At 45.5% G+C, this 24,176-nt stretch overlaps 1 protein-coding gene across 1 annotated transcript in view; it reads left to right on the forward strand.

The window, feature by feature from the left end:
• The first annotated feature begins 208 nt into the window (after positions 1–208).
• LOC132817375 (villin-1-like) overlaps positions 209–24,176 on the forward strand; it is a 73,683-nt gene continuing 49,715 nt past the window's right edge. Inside the window, exons 1-6 of the mRNA XM_060827790.1 lie at positions 209–249; positions 8,415–8,508; positions 9,998–10,072; positions 11,237–11,433; positions 12,457–12,565; positions 19,878–19,988. Coding sequence (XP_060683773.1) covers positions 8,434–8,508; positions 9,998–10,072; positions 11,237–11,433; positions 12,457–12,565; positions 19,878–19,988 — 567 coding nt within the window. The 5' untranslated portion in view covers positions 209–249; positions 8,415–8,433. The remainder of the gene's footprint in view (positions 250–8,414; positions 8,509–9,997; positions 10,073–11,236; positions 11,434–12,456; positions 12,566–19,877; positions 19,989–24,176) is intronic.

Below are 24,176 nucleotides of genomic sequence, written 5' to 3' on the forward strand. Positions count from 1 at the left end.
GTTGCTAACAATCTACTAATTAGCATCACACCTACTAACATACTTAACCTGATTTTCTCATACTCAGCTCTCCCACCACACCCAACATTAATATGATGAATAAGTAATTTTTTTATGTTTAGTGCCATTCTCTCTCCAGAAGTGTGTAGTTAATTTCTGAAGTTTACACAAGCTCAAAGTGCAAAGTTCATTCCCTTTATAGAGACAGAATCCTCGATTTCCCTGTTCTAACAGACTTCCAGTTGGACGGTAAGACTACCTCTTGCTTTCTTGGGTGTGGTGTGGTTCTGAAACGGAGAATTGTGTTTTTTTTTAAATAACTTTAAATAAAAGATGTTAAACATAATCAAGAGTCTGATTCCTGTCCGAAAAAGGAAAGTAATAATCTGTCAGGTGAATGGATGCTTCCCGACAAACAGCCTCTGTTTAATTTGAAAACTGATCTTTTAATTCCCCTCCTGATGCCGGTGACGGTGTCTCTGAAACACAATGCTGGGAAACTGGAGGCTCAATCCCTGGGGGTCAACCCGATTTGATTTGACTTTACCTCTCCCACCCTTTGGGGCTGTCTGTTCCAGGGCTGCGATCCTGACTGTAATTAGACTTCCTCGCGTCCATGTTATAGAGTCATAGCAATGTACGGCATGGAAACAGATCCTTCGGTCCAACCCGTCCATGCCGACCCAACCCAATCTAGTCCCACCTGCCAGCACCTGACCCATATCCCTACAAACCCTCCTTATTCATATACCCACCCAAATGCCTTTTAAATGTTGCAACTGTAGCGCATCGTTAATGGTAGAGTGGAGGGAGAGGAGGATAGTGATAGTTAATTTTAAATCTCAGATAACTTATTTTGTTAAGCAAAAGTATTAAGGGATATGTGCCAAGAGAAGGTAGATGGAGTAAGGCCACAGATCAGCCATGATCTTGGTTAATGGTGGTACAGGCTTGAGGGGCTGAATGGTCTCCTCCTGTTCATATTTCCTTCCTTAAAGGATGTTCATGGACCAGCTGGAGTTCTGTTTATTTTGTGCTATTGACAATGGTCTCATGATTGCCATTAACACCAATAACACCAGGTTTTATTAACTATATTCAAATTCCACAAGCTGCCATGACGGTGTTAAGCCCCTGTTCCCAGAGCATTAACCTATGTTTATGGGTTACCAGTTGCGTGATTTTACCCCTGAGTCTGTGCTTTCACCAGCTATAGCTGCAGTTGCAACGTTTGGTCTAGATAGTTTTATTTTAACTTGTTTTTATATTTTAAAATGGGAGTGCAGGTTCATAGTTCAATGAAAATGGTGTTGCAGATAGATAGATAGGATAGTGAAGAAGGTGTTTGGTCTGCTTTCCTTTATTGGTCAGAGTATTGAGTACAGGAGTTGGGAGGTCATGTTGCAGCTGTACAGGACATTGGATAGGCCACTTTTGGAATATTGCAAGCAATTCTGGTTTCCCTCCTATCGGAAAGATGCTGTGAAACTTGAAAGGGTTCAGAAAAGATTTACAAGGATGTTGCCAGGGTTGGAGGATTTGATCTTTAGGGAGAGTCTGAACAGACTGGGGCTCTTTTCCCTCAAGCGTCAGAGGCTGAGGGGTGACCTTATAGAGGTTTATAACGTCATGAGATGCATGGATAGGGTAAATAGACAAAGAATTTTCCCTGGGGTTGGGGAGTCCAGGACTAGAGGGCATAGGTTTAGGGTGAGAAGGGAAAGATATAAAAGGGACTGAAGGGGCAACATTTTCATGCAGAAGATGGTACGTGTATGGAATGAGTTGCCAGGGGACGTGGTGGAGGTTGGTACAATTACAGCATTTAAAAGGCATCTGGGTAGGTATATGGATAGGAAGGGTTTAGAAGGATATGGGCCAAGTGCTGGCAAATGGGACTGATTAATTTTGGATATCTGGTTGGCATGGATGAGTTGGACAACAGGACCTGTTTCTGTGCTGTACATCTGAATCTAAGTGGAGGAAACTAGTCTGGTGCCTTTGTGAGGATTTGATATTGGCGTAGGGGGGTACTCAGAGCATTGACTGAAGCCATGATGCCATGCTAACACTCCAGGCTGGCACTGAGAATGCCAGATAGGACTTGAAATGCCCCCCAGGACATTCCCATGGGAGGGGAGATAAAAGACGAGAGAATACCTGGTCGGCATGGGCAAATTGGGCTGCAGGATCTGTTTCTGTGCTGTACTTCATGCATGGGTTTCCTCCGGGTGCTCCGGTTTCCTCCCACAGTCCAAAAATGTGCAGGTTAGGTGAATTGGCCATGCTGAATTGCCCGTAGTGTTAGGTGAAGGGGCAAATGTAGGGGAATGGGTCTGGGTGGGTTGCGCTTCGACGGGTCGGTTGGGCCGAAGGGACTGTTTCCATACTGTAAGTAACCTAATCTAATTAAATGGTTAATTTCTTTCTAAACAGAAACAGTCTGATCAGTTTAACTTAGCAAGGAGGCTGCTGGGGATTTTACGTATTTGCTCTTGTGATGTGTCATTAGCATTTATTGTCATCCCTAACTGCCCTTGAAGGTGTGTGTAAACTGCCACTTTGAATGGTTGAATTTATTTGCAAAGTGGGACAATGACCTGTGACCAATAGTGTTCCACAGGGCTCAGGGCTGGGTCCACTGTCATTTTATATAAACAATTTTGGATGAGAATGTAGGAGGCATGGTTAGTTAGTTTGTAGATGACACCAAATTTGGTGGCACTGTAGACAGTGAAGAAGGATATCTAAGATTACAAAAGGATCTTGGCCCAATTGGGCCAATGGGCTGAGGAATGACAGATGGTGTTTAATTTGGATAAGTGTGATATTGCATTTTGGTAAAACCAACAAGGGCAGGACTTGTACAGTTAATGGTCAGGCCCTGGGGAGTGTGGTCGAACAGAAACCTAGGGGTTCAGGTACATAATTATTTTGAAGTTAAAAATCACTCAACACCAGGTTACAGTCCAACAAGTTTACTTGGAAGCACTAGCTTTCTGAGCGCCACTCCTTCATCAGGTAACCACCTGGAGTATAAGATTGTAAGGTACAATTTATAGGAAAAGTTTACAGTGTGATGCAACTGAAATTATGTATTGAAAAAGCCCTGGATTGTTTATGTCTCTCCTCTTTTAGAATGACTATGTTGGTTTCAACTCTTTCCAAACCATAATTGTTAGTCCTGTCACAGGTGGACAGGGTGGTTAAAGAGGTGTTTAGCATACTTGCCTTCATTGCGTACTCCATTGAGTATAGGAGTTGGGACATCCTGTTGAAGTTGTACAGGACATTAGTGAGGCCACTATTGGAATACTGTGTATAATTCTGGTCAACACACCAATACTGAGGAAGGGTCACAGAACTTAAAATGTTAACTCTGATTTTTGATGCCAGTCTTGCTGAGCTTTTCTAGCCACTTCTATTTTTTGTTTCTGACTTATAGCATTCACAGTTCTTTTTGTTCATGTATTTTTGGTTGCCCTGCCATAGGAAGGATATGGTTAAATTGGGGAGAGAGTTCAGGAAAAAATTACCAGGATGTTGCTGGGACTGGAGGGTTTGAGTTATAAGGATAGGCTGGGACTTCTTTTCACTGGAGTGTTGGAGTTGAGGAGTGACCTTTAGAGGTTTATAAAATCATGAAAGGCATAGATAAGCTGAAGAGCAAAGGTCTTTTCCTTAGAGTGGGTGAGTTCAAAACTAGGAGATAGTTTATAAGGAACATTAAGGGAAACTTGCAGTGAGTAGTGTTCCCATGTATCTGATGCCCTTGTCCATCCAGTTAGCAATCCAGACAATGTTCTAGTAAACCTCTTCTGCATTTTCTCCAAAGCCTCCCCACCCTTCCTATAGTGTGGTGACCAGAACTGCACACAATAATCCGAAAAATGTGACCTAAAGAAAGTTTTGTACATTGAAATTTCCTTGAATAGAAGGAATTTAATAGTGATTTAATGGTGTAATTTTTAAGATGATGAAAGATTTGCAAAATAATTCGAGCAGGGCAGAGAGTCCTGAACAAACTCCCAAAGCATTGCCCCATCCTCTTATTGGCCTGAGCTGACACGAATCCATGCCCTTTGGGGAGAAGCAAGTGGAAAGGGACAGACAATTCAAAGAAAATTGGTGATTCTTCAAAGAATACTGTGCCAGAGAAGAGCATTCAGCCCATCATTTCTAGGTTGAAACAACTGTTCACTTTATCCCACTTTTCCCCATAACCCTGCAAAAAAAGAAAACTTGTCCTCTTCGATATTTTTCTGATTCTGTTTTGCAAGATCTTCACTGCCTCTTCAGGCAATTCATTCCACATCACTGCTTTTACAAAAACAAATCCTCATTTTCTCTCTCGGTTTTGTTTGTCAATCCAGTGCCATCACAGATTCGGGGCATACCTGTGACTGCTCAGGGCAATCTATTTCTCCTGATTGGATAGTGGCCAGGTACAAAGAGCTGCTCCAATTACTTTGCCACAATCTCTCGAAACAGACAGAGCAGGAGGAGGCCATTTGGCCCTTTTGAGTCTGTTCTGCTATTCAACATGATCATGGCTGATCATCCAGCTCAGAGTCAAGGGTGTGGTGCTGGAAAGGCACAGCAGGTCAGGTAACTTCCAAGGAGCAGGAGAATTGATGTTTTGGGCAAAAGCCCTTCATCAGGAAAAAGTCTCATTCCTGATGAAGGGCTTTTGCTCGAAACGTCGATTCTCCTGCTCCTCTGATGCTGCCTGACCTGCTGTGCTTTTCCAGCACCACACTTTTGACTCTGAACTCCAGCATCTGAAGTCCTCCCTTTCTCCTGCCTGATCATCCAGCTCAATCCCCTGTTCCTGCTTTCTTCTCCCATATGCTTTGATCCTTTTAGCCCCTAGGGACTACATCTAACTCCTTCTTGAAAACATTGAATGTTTTGGCTTCAACTGCTTTCTGTGGCAGAATTCAACATTCTCCCCACTCTCTCTGGGTGAAGACATTTTCTCCTCATCTCAGTCTGAAATGGCCTACCCCATATCCTTAGACTGTGTCCCCTGGTTCTGGACTCCCTGGTCATCAGGAACATTCCTTCCTGTGATTACCCTGTCTACTTCCTGTTAGGATTGTATAGGTTTCTATGAGATCCCGCCCCACCTTTGTTCTTGTCTCCAGGGAATAAAACCCTAACCAATTTAGTTTCATCAGCCCTGCGCTGCCAGGAAGCAGTGATAGAAACCTTCGCACTCTCTCCTTCGTTAGAATATCCTTCCTCTGATAAGGAGCCCAAAAATGCAGACATTACTCCAGCTATATCATGAGCAGGCCCCTGTTGTTATTTTCTCCCCTCGTTTAACCCAGGGAGTATTCAATGCGATTGAAAAGCCTGGATTTCCCCTCTAACTGAGCAACCAAATTCGCCTAAAGAGCCATTCTGGTCCCTCCCCGAGAGCTGATCAAAGGGCAGCTAGTGAAATGTGCATTGTTGCAAAAATAATTTCTTGTGTAGAGGATACGAGAGATGATTGGAGGATGGCAGCCAATATTTTATTATTGGTAGAGCCAAACCTTATAAGGTCATTGTGGAGACAGTGGTCATAAAAACATTACATAGATTGCATGATAGAGAGAACAGGAGATGTCATTGGCTGTTAGCAATGCATGGTTTGGGGCCTCGGGGAAACTGTTGGGAACTAACTGCGAGAGGGTGAGAGAAATTAAAAAGCACTGACTTGTGTTGATTTAACATACATTGGGGAGTCGGATAAACAAAGCCAGGGAGTGCCTACAGCCTGTTCTGCCGTTCACCCTGATCGTGGTCAGTCTGCAGCTTAACTCTATCCCCTCTCCTTGAATACTGAGGCACACGCATAGACATCCCTGTACACACGTGCACAAACCCGTATGAGCACACAGTTCCAGGTTTTTACTGCTATTCTGCAAGAATCCCACACTCTCTTGAATAGTGGTCCTGGACTCCCTTGTTCTATTGACTGAGGGGGGTTCAAACCAGGGACTAGACCCCCCCCCATGCCCCCACACCTCCCCATTTAAAGCCATAGGAGCAAGCTATCCTACAAGATACATTACACGCAACACCCCCTCAGCCTTGATAGGTTTGTGATTGGACAGTTGATAGAACAGTCTGAGTCTCTCACACCAATCTACACTAATCCTATTTCCCTGCACTCAGTCCATAGTCGTCTCTGCCCTGCCATATCAAACGGCTGTCCAGATGCTTATTGAATGTTGAGAGTCCCTGCCTCCTCCACCCTCTCGGGCAGCACATTCCATATTTATACCACCCCCCTGGGGCGGTGGAGGGGGGAAGTGAGGACTGCAGATGCTGGAGATCAGAGCTGAAAATGTGTTGCTGGAAAAGCACAGCAGGTCAGGCAGCATCCAAGGAACAGGAGAATCGACGTTTCGGGCATGAGCTGAAGAAGGGCTCATGCCCGAAACGTCGACTCTCCTAGTCCTTGGATGCTGCCTGACCTGCGGCGCTTTTCCAGCAATACATTTTCAGCGGTGGTGGTGGGGGGGGGAAATCTTTTCTCAGATTTTCCCCTAAACGATTGTTCCTCACCTTTTAAAATAATGTCCTCAGGTTTTGGATCTGTCTAGCCATGAGGAAAAGATTCTAGTGAACTACCCTGACTATGCCTCTCTGGTCCTAGACTCAAAAAACAAGTCTAAGGTAAACACTCTAAAAACAAATTACTGGAGATCTGAAACAAACCAACAAAAAAACCAGGAAGTGCTGAGTTTCTGCAGCAGGTCTGGCGGCATATGGGGAGAGAGAAACCGAGTTAACATTTCAAGTCTGATTTATTTTTATTCCCCTTCAGAATCTGGTTTATGAACTCTGTCTGGATTAAACCTGCATTGCATTCACCCCCTCCAACACCTCTCCAATCACTGTTCGAAATGAATCAGTTACACCTGCCTTTACCTCTTTCTGTGCTGTGTGTGTGTGTGTGTGTGTGTGTGTGTGTGTGTGTGTGTGGGGGGGGGGGGGGGGGGGGGGGGGCGGCGGGATGGGTGCAGATACATCCCAGCTTTTCAATGTAAATTAACCCCTTGCTTCTGGTGCAGCACAGATACTGACCGGTCGGTCAATACCAGTGTTTAAGCTTCTCTCTCGATCCTTTCTCCAGGTCCCCCCACCTCTTTCTCTTGCTCAGAGGTTTATCCAAAATCCTCAGAAATGTATCCCCGTGATGTTTTTTTTTTCTTTCCTCCCCTTTTGAAAGAATAAAGACACGACAAAGTCAGCTTTTGTTGTCCATCTTTAAACAGAATGGCTTACTGGGTCTGGAGTCACATGTAGGCCAGACTGGGTAAAAACAGTAGATTTCTTTCCCTGAGGATTTTTTGTGGCTTATACTGAGATTAACTATTAAATTCCATGCTTTATTAATTAGCCTTAAATTTAATTTCACTAGTTGCTTTGAGCACCTGTCTCTAGCGCATTAAACTGGGCCTCTACAGAACTGGTCCAGTGACATTACAACTACATCACTGTTTCCCATCAGCTCTGGCCTGTTCCTCCCAAATTTTATTGCCTTTTTTAATGACTTCATTTATATTTACAATCTCTAGATTTGGACTCCTTGCCACTGAGTAGAAAGCTAGAAACAGGAGAAGGCTATTTTGCCCTGTTCTGCTATTCAACATGGTCATGATTGATCATCCAACTCCATCTCCTATTCCTGCTTTCTCCTCCATATCCTTTGATCCCTTTAGCCTTAAGAACTGTGTCTAACTCATTCTTATATTTTCTGTGACAATGAATCCCCCAGGCTCCCCACTCCCTGGGTGAAGATATTTCACCACCTCTCAGTCCTAAATGGCCTATCCCACATCCTGAGACTGTGACCCCCTGGTTCTAGACACCCTGGTCATTGGGGACATGGAGTCTAATCCCGTCTAATCCTGTCAAAATGTTCTAGAAACCGACAGAACTGTGGATGCTGTAAACCACAAAGAAAATCAGGAATGGCTGGAAAAGTTCAGCAGGTCTGACAGCATCTGTGAAGAGAAACAAAAGTTAACTCTTTCCATCAGTCGACCCTTCATCAGAGCATTATAGGTTTCTGCGAGATCTCCACACCAGCCGCCCCCCCATCCACTGCCCCAACAATTCTTCTAAACCCCAGTGAATATAGTCCTAACCAACTCGATCCCTCCTCATGTGTCCATCCTCCCAACTCAAGAATCAGTCTGAGAAACATTCAGATACTTATCTATTTATTTATATTTTTATCGTGTGGGTATATAGAAAACATTGTATTATTTATTTCATTCTAATTAATATCCTGTGCCTACACTCTGTAAGGACTTGACATCCTGAAGTATGGAGCCAGGAATGTTGTCTGGATTTCTGGAATGCTTGACCCTTCAGTGCTTCCTGTCATCTCCTCTTGTCTCCTTTTGTTGAAGGTAATTCAGAACAAGAGCCATGCCTGACCTGACACAGGCCATCTCCAGTTCCTTGAATAAAACCACGCCCGGGATTCAAATATGGCGAATCGAGGTCAGTAGAAGGTTACAGTTGAAATAGTGAAATCCGACTGTGCGTACTCTGCGTGAGAAGAGTTTTCTACACGTTTGTGAGATGTGGGCATCGCTGGCTGGACAATTCCAAACTGAGCCCTAAACAAGTCAACCTGTGGATTTGGAGTCACATGGAGGCCAGCCCAGGTCAAATTAGGAAGTGGTGGAGGCTGGTACAATTGCAACATTTAAGAGGCATTTGGATGGGTATATGAATAGGAAGGGTTTGGAAGGATATGGGTCGGGTGCTGGCAGATGGGACTAGATTGGGTTGGGATATCTGGGCGGCATGGATGGGTTGGACCGAAGGCTCTGTTTCCGTGCTGTACATCTCTATGACTCTAAATCGGTGCTTTCCTTCCCCAAAGTACACAAGTGAATTGGGTGGACTGTTCCACTAATGGTGTCATGGTCCTCATTAGACTCTTAACTCCAGATTTTTATCAAATTTCACCATCTACTGTAGTGGGGTTTGAATCTGGGTTCCTAGGGCATTCCCTGGGCTTCTGGATTAATAGTCCAGTGATAATACCACTAGGCATCACCTACCTGCCTTCTCCAATAGTGACTATTGGACAAAGTTTGTTCCACTCAATCCAGCTGGATGAATGATTGGATTAATTAACAAGTACCTACATCTGGGATGGACTCCAGAATGGGTCAGGCTCCTTTAAGGATGGCAGCTCCTTTTCTCCGAGGGTATTACCCAGCTTCCTAGGTATTTATGTGGCCTCATCAGCTTCCCGGTAACTTTTAGTGAAAGCAGATTCCTAGACCGAGATTACTTTGAAATTGCATTTAAATCATTAAACCAGTGTTTTTGGAGTTTGCATTCGATGATTACAGCACAAGCATTAATTTCCAATGTCTGAATGATAATGGGTGAGAGCTTTGCTCTGTATCTAACCCTGTGCTGCCCCTGTGCTGGGAGTGTTTCATAGAGGGTGATGTAGAGGAAGCTTCATTCCGTATCTAACCCTGTGCTGCCCCTGTCCTGGGATTGTCTGGTGGGGATTGTGTAGAGGGAGCTTTATTCCGTATCTAACCCTGTGCTGCCCCTGTCCTGGAGTGTTTCATAGGGTGGTGTAGAGGAAGTTTTATTCATTATCTAACCCCGTGCTGTCCCCGTTATTGGAGTGTTTCATGGAGGATGGTGTAGAGGGAGCTTTACTCTGTATCTAACCCCATGCTGTCCCTGTTCTGTGAGTGTTTTGGAAAATGGTGTAGAGAGAGCTTTACCCTGCATCTTGCTTGTGTTTGATGCTAACAACTGGCACCTTCCCGTGCTCGTCAACATTGGTGTTTAAAGTGAGTTGACCATTGGTTGGCCTGTGGGTCTTGTGTGTAATGTCATAGACAGACTGACTGACAGAATGCTGGAAAATGTGGGGTTGCACGTACTGACATGTTGCTATAACAACAAGTTGGTCAAAAGAAGTTTAATTTTTGTGATGCATTGGTATTTACAGAAAATGCTGATGGTTCCTGTGCCCCTGAAATCCTATGGTAATTTCTACGAAGGTGATTGTTACATTGTGTTTGCGGTGAGTAGACTGATGCTGATGTTTAACAATTAATAAATTAGATTATCCCAATGCCAATGTCCACCAGCCTGTGCATTTACTGACTCCTGGTCCTGCAACACTCTTTTTCAGTTCAAAATTTATATTTTGTTTTTCCATTTCTGTGCTGCCTTTCCTCTCCCTGTCTTTGGAAACACCTCTGGTCCGTTACAACTCTCCAGTCCCTGGCCTCCTCTGTTTAGCTGGTTTTTGATTTCCATTGCTCCACCAATGGTGACCGTATCCTCCGTGACCCGGGGCAGGATTTCTCTGATTCTCTCCTGATTCTTTTCTCCTGCTTGAAGACATTTTTGAACCTCCACCAAAATCCCTTTTTGTAATGCCTTCAGTTTGTAAGCTGGCCTGACTGAGGCTATGACTAAACCAATATAACTGGGCTATACCAGGATATCAGCTGCTCCATCCATGCTGTTTTCTCTCCTCTTCCAATGCAATTATTCCTTTGCATTCCTGACTGGTCTAATACCTATTGCCCTCTAAGTTGCCGTTCATCCCAACCTCTCTCTGCATGCATGGATAAAAGATGGAGTGTGAGGGCTGAGTGGCTGTGTGCTGCCCCTAATAGTTACCTGATGGGTTTACTACACAGTTGGTACCATACTCAGGGAGACATAGTGGCTCAATAGTTAGCACAGCTGCCTCACAGTGACAGAGACCGGGGTTTGATTCCAGCCTCTGGCTACTGTCTGCGGGTGTTTCCTCTGGGTGCTCCGGTTTCCTGTCACAGTCCAAAGATGTGCAGGTTAGGTGGATTGGCCATGCTAAATTGCCCATTGTGTTCAGGGATGTGTAGGTTAGGTGCATCAGTCAGGGGAAATGTAGAGTAATAGGGAGGGGAAATGGGTCTGGGTGGCTTCCTCTTCAAAGGGTTGGTGTGGACTTGTTGGGTCAGATGGCCTGTTTCCACACTCTGTAGGGATTCTATGAAATTTCTACAATACTAGCCACTCTGGTGTGAAGTCAGGGTGATGGTTGGTGATGTTGTCCAACCAGGGACAAGTGGGATCTGTCATCTCATTCCTGTCTCCCTGGTTCTTGTGCTGTCCTTAAAGGATTCCTCCAATTCCCCCATCCCAGCGCCCTGCACCAATCCTTCAAACTAACTCCGTGTCTTCCCATTCCCAGACTCATAAAAGCGGGAGCTCCTTCACTTATGACATCCACTTCTGGATTGGCCGAGACTCCTCTCAGGATGAGCAGGGGGCAGCTGCAATCTACACCACTCAGATGGATGACTACCTGGGGGGCAAAGCTGTACAACACCGGGAGGTACAGAGATATGAGTCGGAGACCTTCAAGGGCTATTTCAAGAACGGGTTCATGTGAGTCAAGCCTTCAGCATTCTCCAGTGGTGGCAGGGTCCGTATGGGGATAGGAAATGGGCTGAAGGGCCTACCTCCCCTCCTGTGGGTGAGGATGGGGTTGGAGGGGATGCACCCCTTGATTTGTTTTTCTGTTGGGGGGTGGGGGCGGGGCCGTGACAGAGCAGAATAAAAGCAGAGGGCTCTACTTCCTCCCTGTCTGCTCACACATTCAATCAAAGCTTGGATGGTCCATTATGATCCTCTCAAGGGACAGAGACCAACTAGAGGGACAGTACTGGGTTGGGTTTGGGTGGAAGGTAATGAGACCCCATCCAGTCGGATCTGTAAATCGGGAGCTCATACAACAGCTGCCCCAAACAGCAAATTGGTCCCAACGTAGGTTGGAAGACCACACTCTCTGAATATATCTTGAGTTTTCTTTTTAATGGCAGTGTCCAATGGTTGACCAAATGAGATTAAAGGCAATGTTGCTGCACATGGCCAGGGTCCATGTGACTGGGCCTGTTCCTCATGCCCATGCCCAACTACTCATAACTGCTGTCCAACATTTTCAAAGATTTTCACTTCTGGGATTTAAAAAGCAGTGGGCAATGGGATGTAGCAGATGGAGTTACACCAAGATCCTGAGTTTGTTCATCACCCATTTCAAAATGGCAGACAGATTGCTGATATTTTTTTCCATGCCCGCTCTCCTTCCCTAACTTTACCGGCTGGAGTGATGGTGTTGCATTGACAACCCCATGCCTTATTTGTCATTTTACATTTTGTGGATAGGAGATGGGGAGGATTGGGAGAGAAAAGGTCCTACACTCCCCAACTAAATTCTGAGCATAACATCCAGCCCAGGGTCTGTTCTGAGTCAATGGAGGCTATGTGGGATTTGAACTTCTGACTTTGAAGTGATTGTGTCACTCTTCCTGAATCATGACTGGCATTTACAATTGGTCGATTTTGTGTTTTTTTTCTTAAATGAAGGAATTGGCTCTGGTTGGAAGCTGATCTTCTGTTTGCCTTTTACAGTTACAAACAGGGTGGTGTTGCTACTGGACTGAAACACGTGGAGACCAACTCCTACGATGTGAAGAGACTGCTTCATGTGAAGGGGAAGAAGAATGTGTATGCGGGTGAGGTCAGTCCATCTCCCTAATTCCAATCTCCTAGGAGTCTGGGCAGGATCTCTGCTGGGGAATGTACCATCTCCATACCATGCCAGTTTGTGTTGTTACCTGGCAAGTGAAGAAAGATGGGGGTGTCGGGGAACATGGGTGGTGGGGGGAGGTGACAATGAGCCTCAGTACCTGGAGATTGGTGGGGAGTGTCGTAAATCTGACAGGAGGATTGCGTTGATAATCAAGCCCCATTATTCCATAAACTGTATCCCAGGGGAGAGATGTCCATTGCTAAGACACACTCCCTTTAAGGTAAAAGGGGGAGAATTGAAAGGAGATGTGAGGGGGCAGCTCTTGTACACAGAAGGTGGTATGTGCCTGGAATGTATTGCCAGAGGAGCTGGTTGAGGCAGAGTCAATAATAGTGTTCAGTTCTGGTCTCCCTTCTATTGGAAGGATGTTGTGAAATTTGAAAGGGTTCAGAAAAGATTTACAAGGATGTTGCCAGGGTTGGAAGATTTGAGCTATAGGGAGAGGCTGAATAGGTTGTGGCTATTTTCCCTGAAGCGCTGTAGGCTGAGGGATAACCTTACAGAAGTTTATAAAATCATAAGAGGCACATATAGAGTAAATAGCTAAGGTCTTTTCTCAAGGGCAGGGGAGTCCCAAACTAGAGGGTCTGGGTTTAAGGTGAGAAGGGAAAGATATAAAAGGGACTGAAGAGGCAACCTTTTCATGCAGAAGGTAGTGCATGTATGGAACGAGCTGCCAGAGGAAGTGGTGGAGGAGTACAATAATAGCATTTAAAAGACATCTGGATGGATATATGAATAGGGAGGAGTTCGAGGCATATGGGCCAAGTGCTGGCAAATGGGACCAGATTAATTTAGGGTATCTGGTCGGCATGGACGAATTGGACCAAACAGTCTGTTTCCGTGCTGTACAGCTCAATACCTCGGACTTTAACAGCAATATTTAAGAGGCATCTTGATAGATACATGAATAGGCAGGGAATAGAGGAATATAGACCATGTGGAGCAAAAGGTTTTCCTTTTAGAAAGGCATTGTGTCAGCACATGCTTGGTGGGCCGAAGGGCCTGTTCCTATGCTGTACAGTTATTTGTTCTCTTTGTAAAAGTATAAACATTGTATTTAATTATAAAATGCTCAACTTGCCTGTCTTTAATATGTTATCCTGGCCACAAGAGACTTTTACCAGGTTTCTCTGATTAAATTTGAGAATAACTTTGTTATGAGCAACCTTATTCGATTTGGTTTATTGTATTGTCATGTGCACCTGAGTACAGTGAAAAGCTTTGTTGGCAAGCAGTCATAGTCAGGAATGAAGGGCTTTTGCCCAAAATGTCGAATTTCCTGTTCCTTGGATGCTGCCTGACCTGCTGCGCTTTAACCAGCAACACATTTTCAGCTCTGATCTTCAACATCTGCAGACCTCACTTTTTACTCTAAGCAGTCATAGTCAGCAAGGATACAGGGTCTTAGACATAGTGAGGCTACACTGCACAGGAGATGTGCAGAGCAATATCAATATTATTTGAAGTTAGAGTCCATTCTTCCGTCTCACGTTGGTAGAGAAGAAACTGTTCTTGTACCTTCTGCCACATGTGTTCAAGCCTCTGTGTATTCAGGCAAGTAGCAAAATGCATTATCAAATAAGTCACAATTCCGATTTTAAACTAGATCTTGTTAAACTCAAACACATTCGCATTCATACACCAACAACACAGCTCTGCAGAGGGATTTATGGGATTAGAAAAAACAACAATTTAATAGGAATAACATGACCGGTTAATGATGTGAATTCCCAAGATAGAATGGGTTAAATTTTCCCGGTTCCTCCTTGATTCCTTGTTGCTAAGATCTGAATACTGACAGTCACAGCGTGGAGGGAGATTGTTGTACCAGATTTCAAACTCGGATTGGGAAATTTGAGACTTCACAAATACATCATTTGAGAGAGTGAGCTGCTTTCTGCCACAACTTCCTTCAACGGCCAGAGCTAGGTTTGTGAAAATACACAGCAACTGGACTCCAGAGACTGTTGCTAGGCAATGCATTGCACAGATCCAAGGCTTCAAGTCTATTTGTCCCATAAATAAGCCACAAAAACCTTTTATCTTTTTATTAGAATCTTTCTCTCCCAATTATTTGGTTATCTGCTGTTTACTGGAAAAGTCAATTCGCCTTGACCGTTTGACTTTGATTTCCAAGAAATCACATGATCAAGCCTATCCAACCCAGGATTGTTCCAAATTTTTTCCCTGTCTGGTTTCGCCTAGGAATACATGTGTTTATGGACTAACAGGAGTTGACCAGAATTGTTGCTTCTGACTTGGTAGTTCCATTCTGCTTCCCCTCATAACAGACAACATGGAGGTGCCAGAGTTGGACTGGGGCTGACAAAGTCAGAAATCACATGATGCCAGATTATAGTCCAATAGGTTTATTTGAAATCACAAGCTTTCAGAGCGCTGCTCCTTCACTTGACGACCCACTCCACCTGATGAAGGAGCAGTGCTCTGAAAGCTTGTGATTTCAAATAAACCTGTTGGATTGTGATCTGCTGTCATGTGATTTTCTAATTTCATAACAGATGAGGACAATGTCGGTCTGGATTGGTTTTGACTCTTTGATCACATGAGCTTCAGCCTCCAATCATCTTGCTTCTGCCATTGATAACCAATCCTTGTGATCCTTCTGTGGATAGCAATGGGTTCCTCCTCATCCTCATTGGATGACATCTGTCAAACCGACCTTTCCCCAAATGATGATCATCAAAGAATTTAGTAATTTTTTTTACAAAGTGCAATTATTTTTAATAATCTGTCATTTTTCTAAGGTTTTTTCATAGTATGGTGTATCACCAATCAGTAATTAATTTATTCACTTGTGGGATGTGGGCATATCTGGCTGGGCCAGTATATAGTTGCCTGTCCCTAATTGCCCTTGAGAAGTTGATGAATTTCTGTCTTGAACAGCCTCCATCCTTTAGTGGGGCACCCATAGTGCAGCTATGGAGGGAGTTTCAGAATTCTGACCGAACAACAGTGAAGGAATAGATAGCAGTGTTCCTAGAGATTCCAGGACAATGCCAAAGGATTGGAAACCCCACCCCTGGCCTTTCAAAGCTCCAAGCTGGCTGGAAGGAGCATTTGGTTATTGGTGAGGGCATGTCCAGATCAAAATCTATGTGGCACTGGAAAAGCACAGCAGGTCAGGCAGCATCCAAGGCACAGGAAAGTCCACGTTTTGGGCATAAGCTCTTCATCAGGAATGGCCTTTTCTGATAGAGGGCTCATGCCTGAAATGTCAACTCCCCTGCTCCTCAGATGCTGCCTGTCCTGCTGTGCTTTTCCAGTGTCACACAGGTCTTGGTCCATTTGAACATGGACTTCAGTATCTGAGTAGTCGCAAATGGTGCTGAACATTGTACAATCATCAGCAAACATCCCCAAGTCTGACCCTATGATGGGAAGATCATTAATGAAGCAGATGAAGATGATTAGGCTCAGGATATTACCCTAAGGAACTCCCGCAGAGATGTCCTGAGATGACTGACCTCCAACAACCACAACCATTTTCCTGTGTGCCAGACCTGACTTCAACCACTGGAGAGTTTTCCCCCGATACCCCTTGATTCCAGTTTTGCAAGGGCTCCTTGATGCCACACTCAGTCAAATGCAACCTTGATGTCAAGGGCTGACCCTTTCCCCTCCCCTCTGCTCTTTTGTCCATGTCTGACCCAAGGCTGTAACAAGGTCAGGAGCCGGGTGACCCTGGCAGAACCCAAACTGGGCGTCACTGAGCAGGTTATTGCTGAGCAAGTGCTGCTTGATAACACTGTTACTGACACCTTCCATCACGTTACTGTTGATCAAGAGTAGACTGATGGGGCGGGAATTGGCCAAGTTGGATTGTCCCACTTTTTATGTACAGGACATACCCTCTGCAACATTCCACATTGTTGGGTGGACACCAGTGTTGTAAGTGTACTGGAACAGCTTGGCTAGTGGAGCAGCAAGTTCTGGAGCACGCATCTTCATTACTATTGTCGGAATGTTGTCAGGGCCCATATAGCCTTTGCAGTGTCCAGGTTCTTCAACATTTCTTGATATTATGTGGAGTGGATTGAATTGGCTGAAGGCTGGTATCTGTGATTCTGGGGACCACTGGAGAAGGATTGTGGGGAAAAGGCAGGAAAGTGGAGGTGAGAAATGTTGGATCACCCATAATTCTATTGAATGACCAAACAGATTCGATGGGCTAAATGGCTTACTTCTGTGTCTCCTGGTCTTATGATCATCAGGAACATTCTTCCTGCATTGACCCTGTCTAGTCCTATTAGAATTTTATAGGTTTCTGAGATTTCCCCCTCATTCTTTTAAACTCCAGTGAATGTAGTCCTAACTGATATAGTCTCTGTGGACATTGACCTGGACACCATATACAAACCACTACAGCTGAAACTGACACCCGGAAACGACAAGAACATCCATCAACAGACACATCGACCTGGACCCCACGTACAAATCACTGCAGCTGAAACTGACACCTGGAAGCGGCAAGAACAAACCAATATAAATACCGGAAGAAACATCAAAGCAGCGCTTCACACGAGGCTCCAACAGCACTGATGATGTTCCCTAGCCAGGGAACGAAACGTTTGCAGCAAAAACTTCCAGCTCGGCGAGCAGAACCACAACAATGATATAGTCTCCTCATACATCAGTCCTGCCATCCCAGGAATCAATATGTAAACCTTCACTGCTCTTTCTCTAAAGCAAGAACATCCTTCCTAGTTGCACACAGTAGTCTAGGTGTGACATCACCAAAGCCCTGTACTATTAGAGCAAGAATTCCTTATTCCTGTCCTCCAATCTTCTCATCATGAATGTCAATGTTATCATTTCCCTCCTTCACTGCCTGCTGCATCTGCACACTTACTTTGTGACTGGTGAACAAGGAAACTTCACTGATTGTGCCTCCTCCATTCCCAATCTATCACCATTCAGGTAATCTGTCTTCCTGTTTTTGCCCTGATAGTGGAGAACCACCTCTGGATTTAGGTTTGCTCACCTGAGCCGGAAGGTTTGTTTTCAGACATTTCTTACTCGGTAACATCAGTGAGCCTCCGGTGAAGCACTGGTGGTATGGCCCACTTTTTATGTTTAGCTTTCTTTGGGTTGATGTCATTTCCTGATCTTTTTCTCAGGGGATGGTAAATGGGATCCAAGTCAATGTGTTTGTTAGAATTCCGGTTGGGATGCCATGCTTCTAGGAATTCTTGCGTGTGTCTCTGTTTGGCTTGTCCTAGGATGAATGACCTGCACCCCCACCCAGCCCAGCTTTGAAAAGTGAGATGGAGCTGCTAACCTAGTATGACTGAAAAGAGAGGCACATCGCTGAAGTGTTTCCATGAATACTCAAGACCCTTCCTGATGAAGAGCTTATGACTGGAACATTAATTCTTCTGCTCCTTGGGTGCTGCCTGACCTGCTGTGCTTTCCCAGCAATACACCTGCAAATCTGATCTCTAGCATCTGCAGTCCTCACTTTTTTTCTCCCTGTTAACCTGGTCCAATCAGGGAGTCCTAGCTGACAGAAATAAGTGGGAATGTCAGAGGTTCTGCTCACTCTGAGAGCTGGATCAATGTCAAGGATTCTCCCCGTGTAAATAAAGGGTGATTTGGTGACAGGGTCTCTGGAGAGTGATATCCATCCAAACTGAGAAGCTTTAACATCAGCAAAGGTAGAACAAACTGATCCCCCTTTAGGAAAGGGAACACTGAGGGGTGACCTGGAAAGGTCCTTTTTAAGGCTTTAAAAAGGTCTTGATGAACAAACTCTCTCTCTCACTCTCTCTCTCTCACTCTCTCTCTCACTCACGCACACAAAAGATGGCAGAGGCGACAGTGTGACCAACCGCATCCATCTTTACAGTTTTTCTTTATGGAACGTTTGAATCCAATTCATTTTTGCGGCTGCGGTGGTAGGGAGAGGTTTCAGGGAGCTGTTGAGTGGTGGATCTGGTCCATTCCTTGTGGCCATTATGGTCGCAGCTTGAGTTTGAACTTGAGTATTCTGGGTAAGTTGGGTGGAAGAGTTCCAGAGCGTGACCATCACTGTTCCAGCACCAATGGGTTGGGATCCATGCTTCTTCCTTCGGTGTTTTGGCGGCATCTGCACTGGTGGCAGAGTGAATGGTCTCTCGGTCCTCGGGAATTAACTCAGTCACTTGGTTGTCGAAAGTTGAGATGGGCCCCAGTCCTCGGGTTGGGACTGTCTCTTGACTATGGCGACGGCTGGAATATCAGCAGCAATGAGACGGCTTTGGAAGAGGCAGCATTCTGGGGTTTTGTAGCGATGGTGGAGATTGCTTTAGTGTGCTTCCTCCTTGGTGTCACAGCTGCAGAGTGAGGCTGTGTCCTGGAGCCGTTTAAGAAATCAAGAAACTGTGGATGCAACAGAAAATGAAATCCATCCAATTTTCATAATTTTTTAATAAGTTATAATTTATGTAATTAAAATGGCTCCTGCTAATGGCAGCTTCTACACATTTTGACAAATACACAACAATAAATTACTATGACCCTTTCCCATTGTTGGGATGTCCTAAATACATTCACTGATAAATCTGATTGGAAATTCAGAAAAAATGTCTTTAGCAAGTGGCTAAGGCGTTGCCTTGGAGAATCCAATCAACAGAGGGATATTCTGAGATGGAGGGGTGAGAATGGGGAGGTGATGGTATTATTGCAAGATTCTAGATCCAGATAATGTTCTCTGATCCTGGGTTTAAATCCTTCCATTGCAAATGGTTAAATTTGAATTCAATTAAGAGAATCGGGAATTAAGAGGTCTCATGGCGATAAAATTATCTCCATCGTTGGATCAGTAATGCTCTTTAGAGGAGGAAACTGCCATCCTTACCCAGTCTAGGCCAATATGTGACTCCAAACCACAGCAATGTGGCTGACACTTAAATGCCCTCTAGGGAAGTTAGGAAGGGGCAACAAATGCTGGCCTAGCCAGTGACCCCCAAATGAATTTAAACTGGCATTGAGGGATTGGGCTGAATGGACTGTATGTTTTTCTAGAGGTATTTAATTGGGAAGAGACACCACTACATTTAATGAATTGGCCTCTTTCCACATTCAGCTGATTTGTGCAGCAGTTTGCACATTGTTTTTAATTAAAAAGAGCGTGAAAAGGAAGGCGTCAAAAAGTTCACAAATGTGATCTTGGCGTTAATGTGTCCGTAAGTTTGCTTTAAGGAGGGTGTTTGAATATTGTTTCTCTGCTTCTTTTCAGGTTGAGATGAGCTGGAAGAGTTTTAACACCGGGGATGTCTTCCTGCTGGACCTGGGGAAACTCATCGTGCAGTGGAACGGACCCCAGAGCAACCGGATGGAGAGGCTGAAGGTAATGGGCTCTTCCAGTTAAACAGGTTTGGCCAGATCTGAGTGGGGAGAGTGGTGGGCATTTTTGGTTAATGGAGATACTTTACACCACAAGGTCACTTGGACGTATTGACGGTGCGTTCCATTTAATCAGCCATGCCTTTATTGTTCACTTCATGTCAACTGGAAAGGAGTTGTTTCAAGCTAACCTGTCCAATTCCTTACATTATATTAGATCCTTAATTTTTTTCATGGGACTGTTAGATGAGCCTGGCAGGGCTGGCATGTCATCTCCCTGGGGTTAGAACATAGAACATAGAAGGATACAGCGCAGTACAGGCCCTTCGGCCCTCGATGTTGCGCCGACCGAATCCTACCTAACCTATACTAGCCCAATAACTTCCAAATGCCTATCCAATGCCCGCTTAAATGACCATAAAGAAGGAGAGTTCACCACTGATACGGGCAGGGCATTCCATGAACTCACAACCCGCTGTGTGAAGAATCTACCCCTAACATCTGTCCTATACCTACCACCCCTTAATTTAAAGCTATGTCCCCTAGTAACACCTGACTCCATTAGCGGTAAAAGGTTCTTAGTATCTACCCTATCTAAACCCCTAATCATCTTATACACTTCTATCAGATCTCCCCTAAACCTTCTCTTCTCCAATGAAAAGGTTGTGCACCCTGTTATTCTGAGAGACTTTACAAAAGTTAAGGATTTTGAAGTCACTAAGATTCTGCAATTTCTCTTTGGATCCGGGTTGACAGAGCAATTTTCCGTATTTAGGAATTGCAAATAAAGAGCTTAGCCAAAGGAAAAACCAGTAAAAACTGTCTATGCCAGAAGGGCTCTCCTTCTCAACGTCTCCCCTTACCTGAGGCATCATGAACCTCTGATTATAGTCATAGAGATGTACGGCGTGGAAACAGACCCTTCGGTCCAACCCATCCATGCTGACTAGATATCCTAAGCTACTTCCGTCCCATTTGCCAGCACTTGGCCCATATCCCTTCAAACCTTCCTGTTCATATACTCATCCAGATGCCTTTTAAACACTGTAATTGTACCAGCCTTCACCACTTCCTCTGGTAAATCATTGCATACACACACCACTCTCTGTGTGAAAAAACTGCCCCTTAGGTCTCTTTTATATCTTTCCCCTCTCACCCTTAACCTTCTAGTTCTGTACTCCCCCACCCCAGGGAAAAGACTGTCTATTTATCCTAACCATGCCCCTCATGATGTTATAAACCTCTATAAGGTCACCCCTGAGCCTCCGACAGTCTAGGGAATACAGCCCCAGCCTATTCAGCCTCTACCTATAGCTCAAATCCTCCAACCCTGGCAACATCCTTGTAAATCCTTTCTGAACCCTTTCAAGATTCACAACATCCTTCCTGTAGCACTTTACTCACACCATCTAACAATCTTGGTCACCTGCAGCGACATACTATTCGAAGCTCCATTCATATCATTGTTTGATCTTTCTGCCCATAAATTTTGTGTCTGTGCACTTCTCACCTACTTCACATGGCAGCAAATGTGTTGCTGGTCAAAGCACAGCAGGCCAGGCAGCATCTCAGGAATAGAGAATTCGACGTTTCGAGCATAAGCCCTTCATCAGGAATAAGAGAGAGAGAGAGCCAAGCAGGCTAAGATAAAAGGTAGGGAGGAGGGACTAGGGGGAGGGGCGATGGAGGTGGGATAGGTGGAAGGAGGTCAAGGTGAGGGTGATAGGCTGGAGTGGGGTGGGGGCGGAGAGGTCAGGAAGAGGATTGCAGGTTAGGAGGGCGGTGCTGAGTTAGAGGAAACCGACTGAGACAAGGTGGGGGGAGGGGAAATGAGGAAACTGGAGAAATCTGAATTCATACCTTGTGGTTGGAGGGTTCCCAGGCGGAAGATGAGGCGCTCCTCCTCCAGCCGTCGTGTAGTTGTGTTCTGCCGGTGGAGGAGTCCAAGGACCTGCATGTCCTCGGTGGAGTGGGAGGGAGAGTTAAAGTGTTGAGCCACGGGGTGATTGGGTTGGTTGGTTCGGGCGGCCCGGAGGTGTTCTCTGAAGCGTTCCGCAAGTAAGCGGCCTGTCTCACCAATATAGAGGAGGCCACATCGGGTGCAGCGGATGCAATAGATGATGTGTGTGGAGGTACAGGTGAACTTGTGGCGGATATGGAAGGATCCCTTGGGGCCTTGGAGGGAAGTGAGTGTGGAGGTGTGGGCGCAAGTTTTACATTTCCTGCGGTTGCAGGGGAAGGTGCCGGGGGGTGGAGGTTGGGTTGGTGACTCCCTCGTCAGACTCCCTTCGTGACTCCCTCGTCAGACTCCCTTCGTGACTCCCTCGTCAGATCCACACCCCCCACCAACCCAACCTCCACCCCCGGCACCTTCCCCTGCAACCGCAGGAAATGTAAAACTTGCGCCCACACCTCCACACTCACTTCCCTCCAAGGCCCCAAGGGATCCTTCCATATCCGCCACAAGTTCACCTGTACCTCCACACACATCATCTATTGCATCTGCTGCACCCGATGTGGCCTCCTCTATATTGGTGAGACAGGCCGCTTACTTGCGGAACGCTTCAGAGAACACCTCCGGGCCGCCCGAACCAACCAACCCAATCACCCCGTGGCTCAACACTTTAACTTTCCCTCCCACTCCACCGAGGACATGCAGGTCCTTGGACTCCTCCATTGGCAGAACACAACTACACGACGGCTGGAGGAGGAGCGCCTCATCTTCCGCCTGGGAACCCTCCAACCACAAGGTATGAATTCAGATTTCTCCAGTTTCCTCATTTCCCCTCCCCCCACCTTGTCTCAGTCGGTTTCCTCTAACTCAGCACCGCCCTCCTAACCTGCAATCCTCTTCCTGACCTCTCCGCCCCCACCCCACTCCAGCCTATCACCCTCACCTTGACCTTCTTCCACCTATCCCACCTCCATCGCCCCTCCCCCTAGTCCCTCCTCCCTACCTTTTATCTTAGCCTGCTTGGCTCTCTCTCTCTCTTATTCCTGATGAAGGGTTTATGCTCGAAACGTCGAATTCTCTATTCCTGAGATGCTGCCTGGCCTGCTGTGCTTTGACCAGCAACACATTTGCAGCTGTGATCTCCAGCATCTGCAGACCTCATTTTTTACTTCACATGGCAAACGAGCAGCGCTCCAAATCTTGTGATTTCAAATAAACCTGGTGTCGTGACCTCTGACCTTGTCCACCCCAGTCCAACACCGGCATCTCCACATCACATTTATCCACCATCAGTTGTATCCCTCTAATGAGAGAGTGGTCTTATGGTCTGGTAGGACTAAGGCAACTTTACCTTCACCCACTTGTTAAAACTCTAGCCCCTTAAAACCCTTCCACATATTCAGACAGACACCAACATATTTTTGTAAAAAATCGGTGGTGTGGGTAGAGCGAAAGACTGCAAAGGCAAGGGCAGCAAGCTGACTCAGTGGTTAGCACTGCTGCCTTACACTGCCAGGGACCTAGGTACAATACCAGCCATGTGCAACTGCAAAGCCCACGTTCTCCCTGTGCCTGTGTGGGTTTCGTCCAGGTGCTCAGATTTCCTCCCACATTCGAAAGAAGTGCAGGCTAGGTGGATTGGCCATGGGGAATTGCTCATAATGTCCAGGGAGATGTTGGATTAGCAATGGAAAATGCAGGGTAGAGGGATAGGATGAGGGAGAGAGTCTGGGTTGGATGCTCTTTGGAGAGTTCACTTTTGTGGATGTGGTGCCAATCAAGTGAGCGCAGCTTTGTCCTGCATAGTGTTAAGCTTGAGTGTTGTTGGAGCTACATTCATCAGGCCAATGAGGAGTATTCCATCACACTCCTCTGGATTTGAGTCTATGGTTATGTTTACGGACACTCCTCCAGCACTATTTAATTCCTTTACTAAAAGGGCTCAGGTGATGAGTTCCAGGTGGACAGGCCATTGTTTCATAACAAGGGAACACAATGAGATTAATTAGTGATTTCCCAAGACCCTTGTAGGAATTATCACACCCATATCTTTTTTTAAAAAGGTTCTTTCATTAGATTAGATTACTTAGTGTGGAAACAGGCCCTTCGGCCCAACCAATCCACACCGACCCACCAAAGTGCAACCCACCCAAACCCATTCCCCTGCACCTAACACTACGGGCAATTTAGCATGGCCAATTCAACTAACCTGCACACTTTTAGACTGTAGGAGGAAAC

Source organism: Hemiscyllium ocellatum, chromosome 7, assembly GCF_020745735.1.
Source record: "Hemiscyllium ocellatum isolate sHemOce1 chromosome 7, sHemOce1.pat.X.cur, whole genome shotgun sequence".
Lineage (NCBI taxonomy): Eukaryota > Metazoa > Chordata > Chondrichthyes > Orectolobiformes > Hemiscylliidae > Hemiscyllium > Hemiscyllium ocellatum.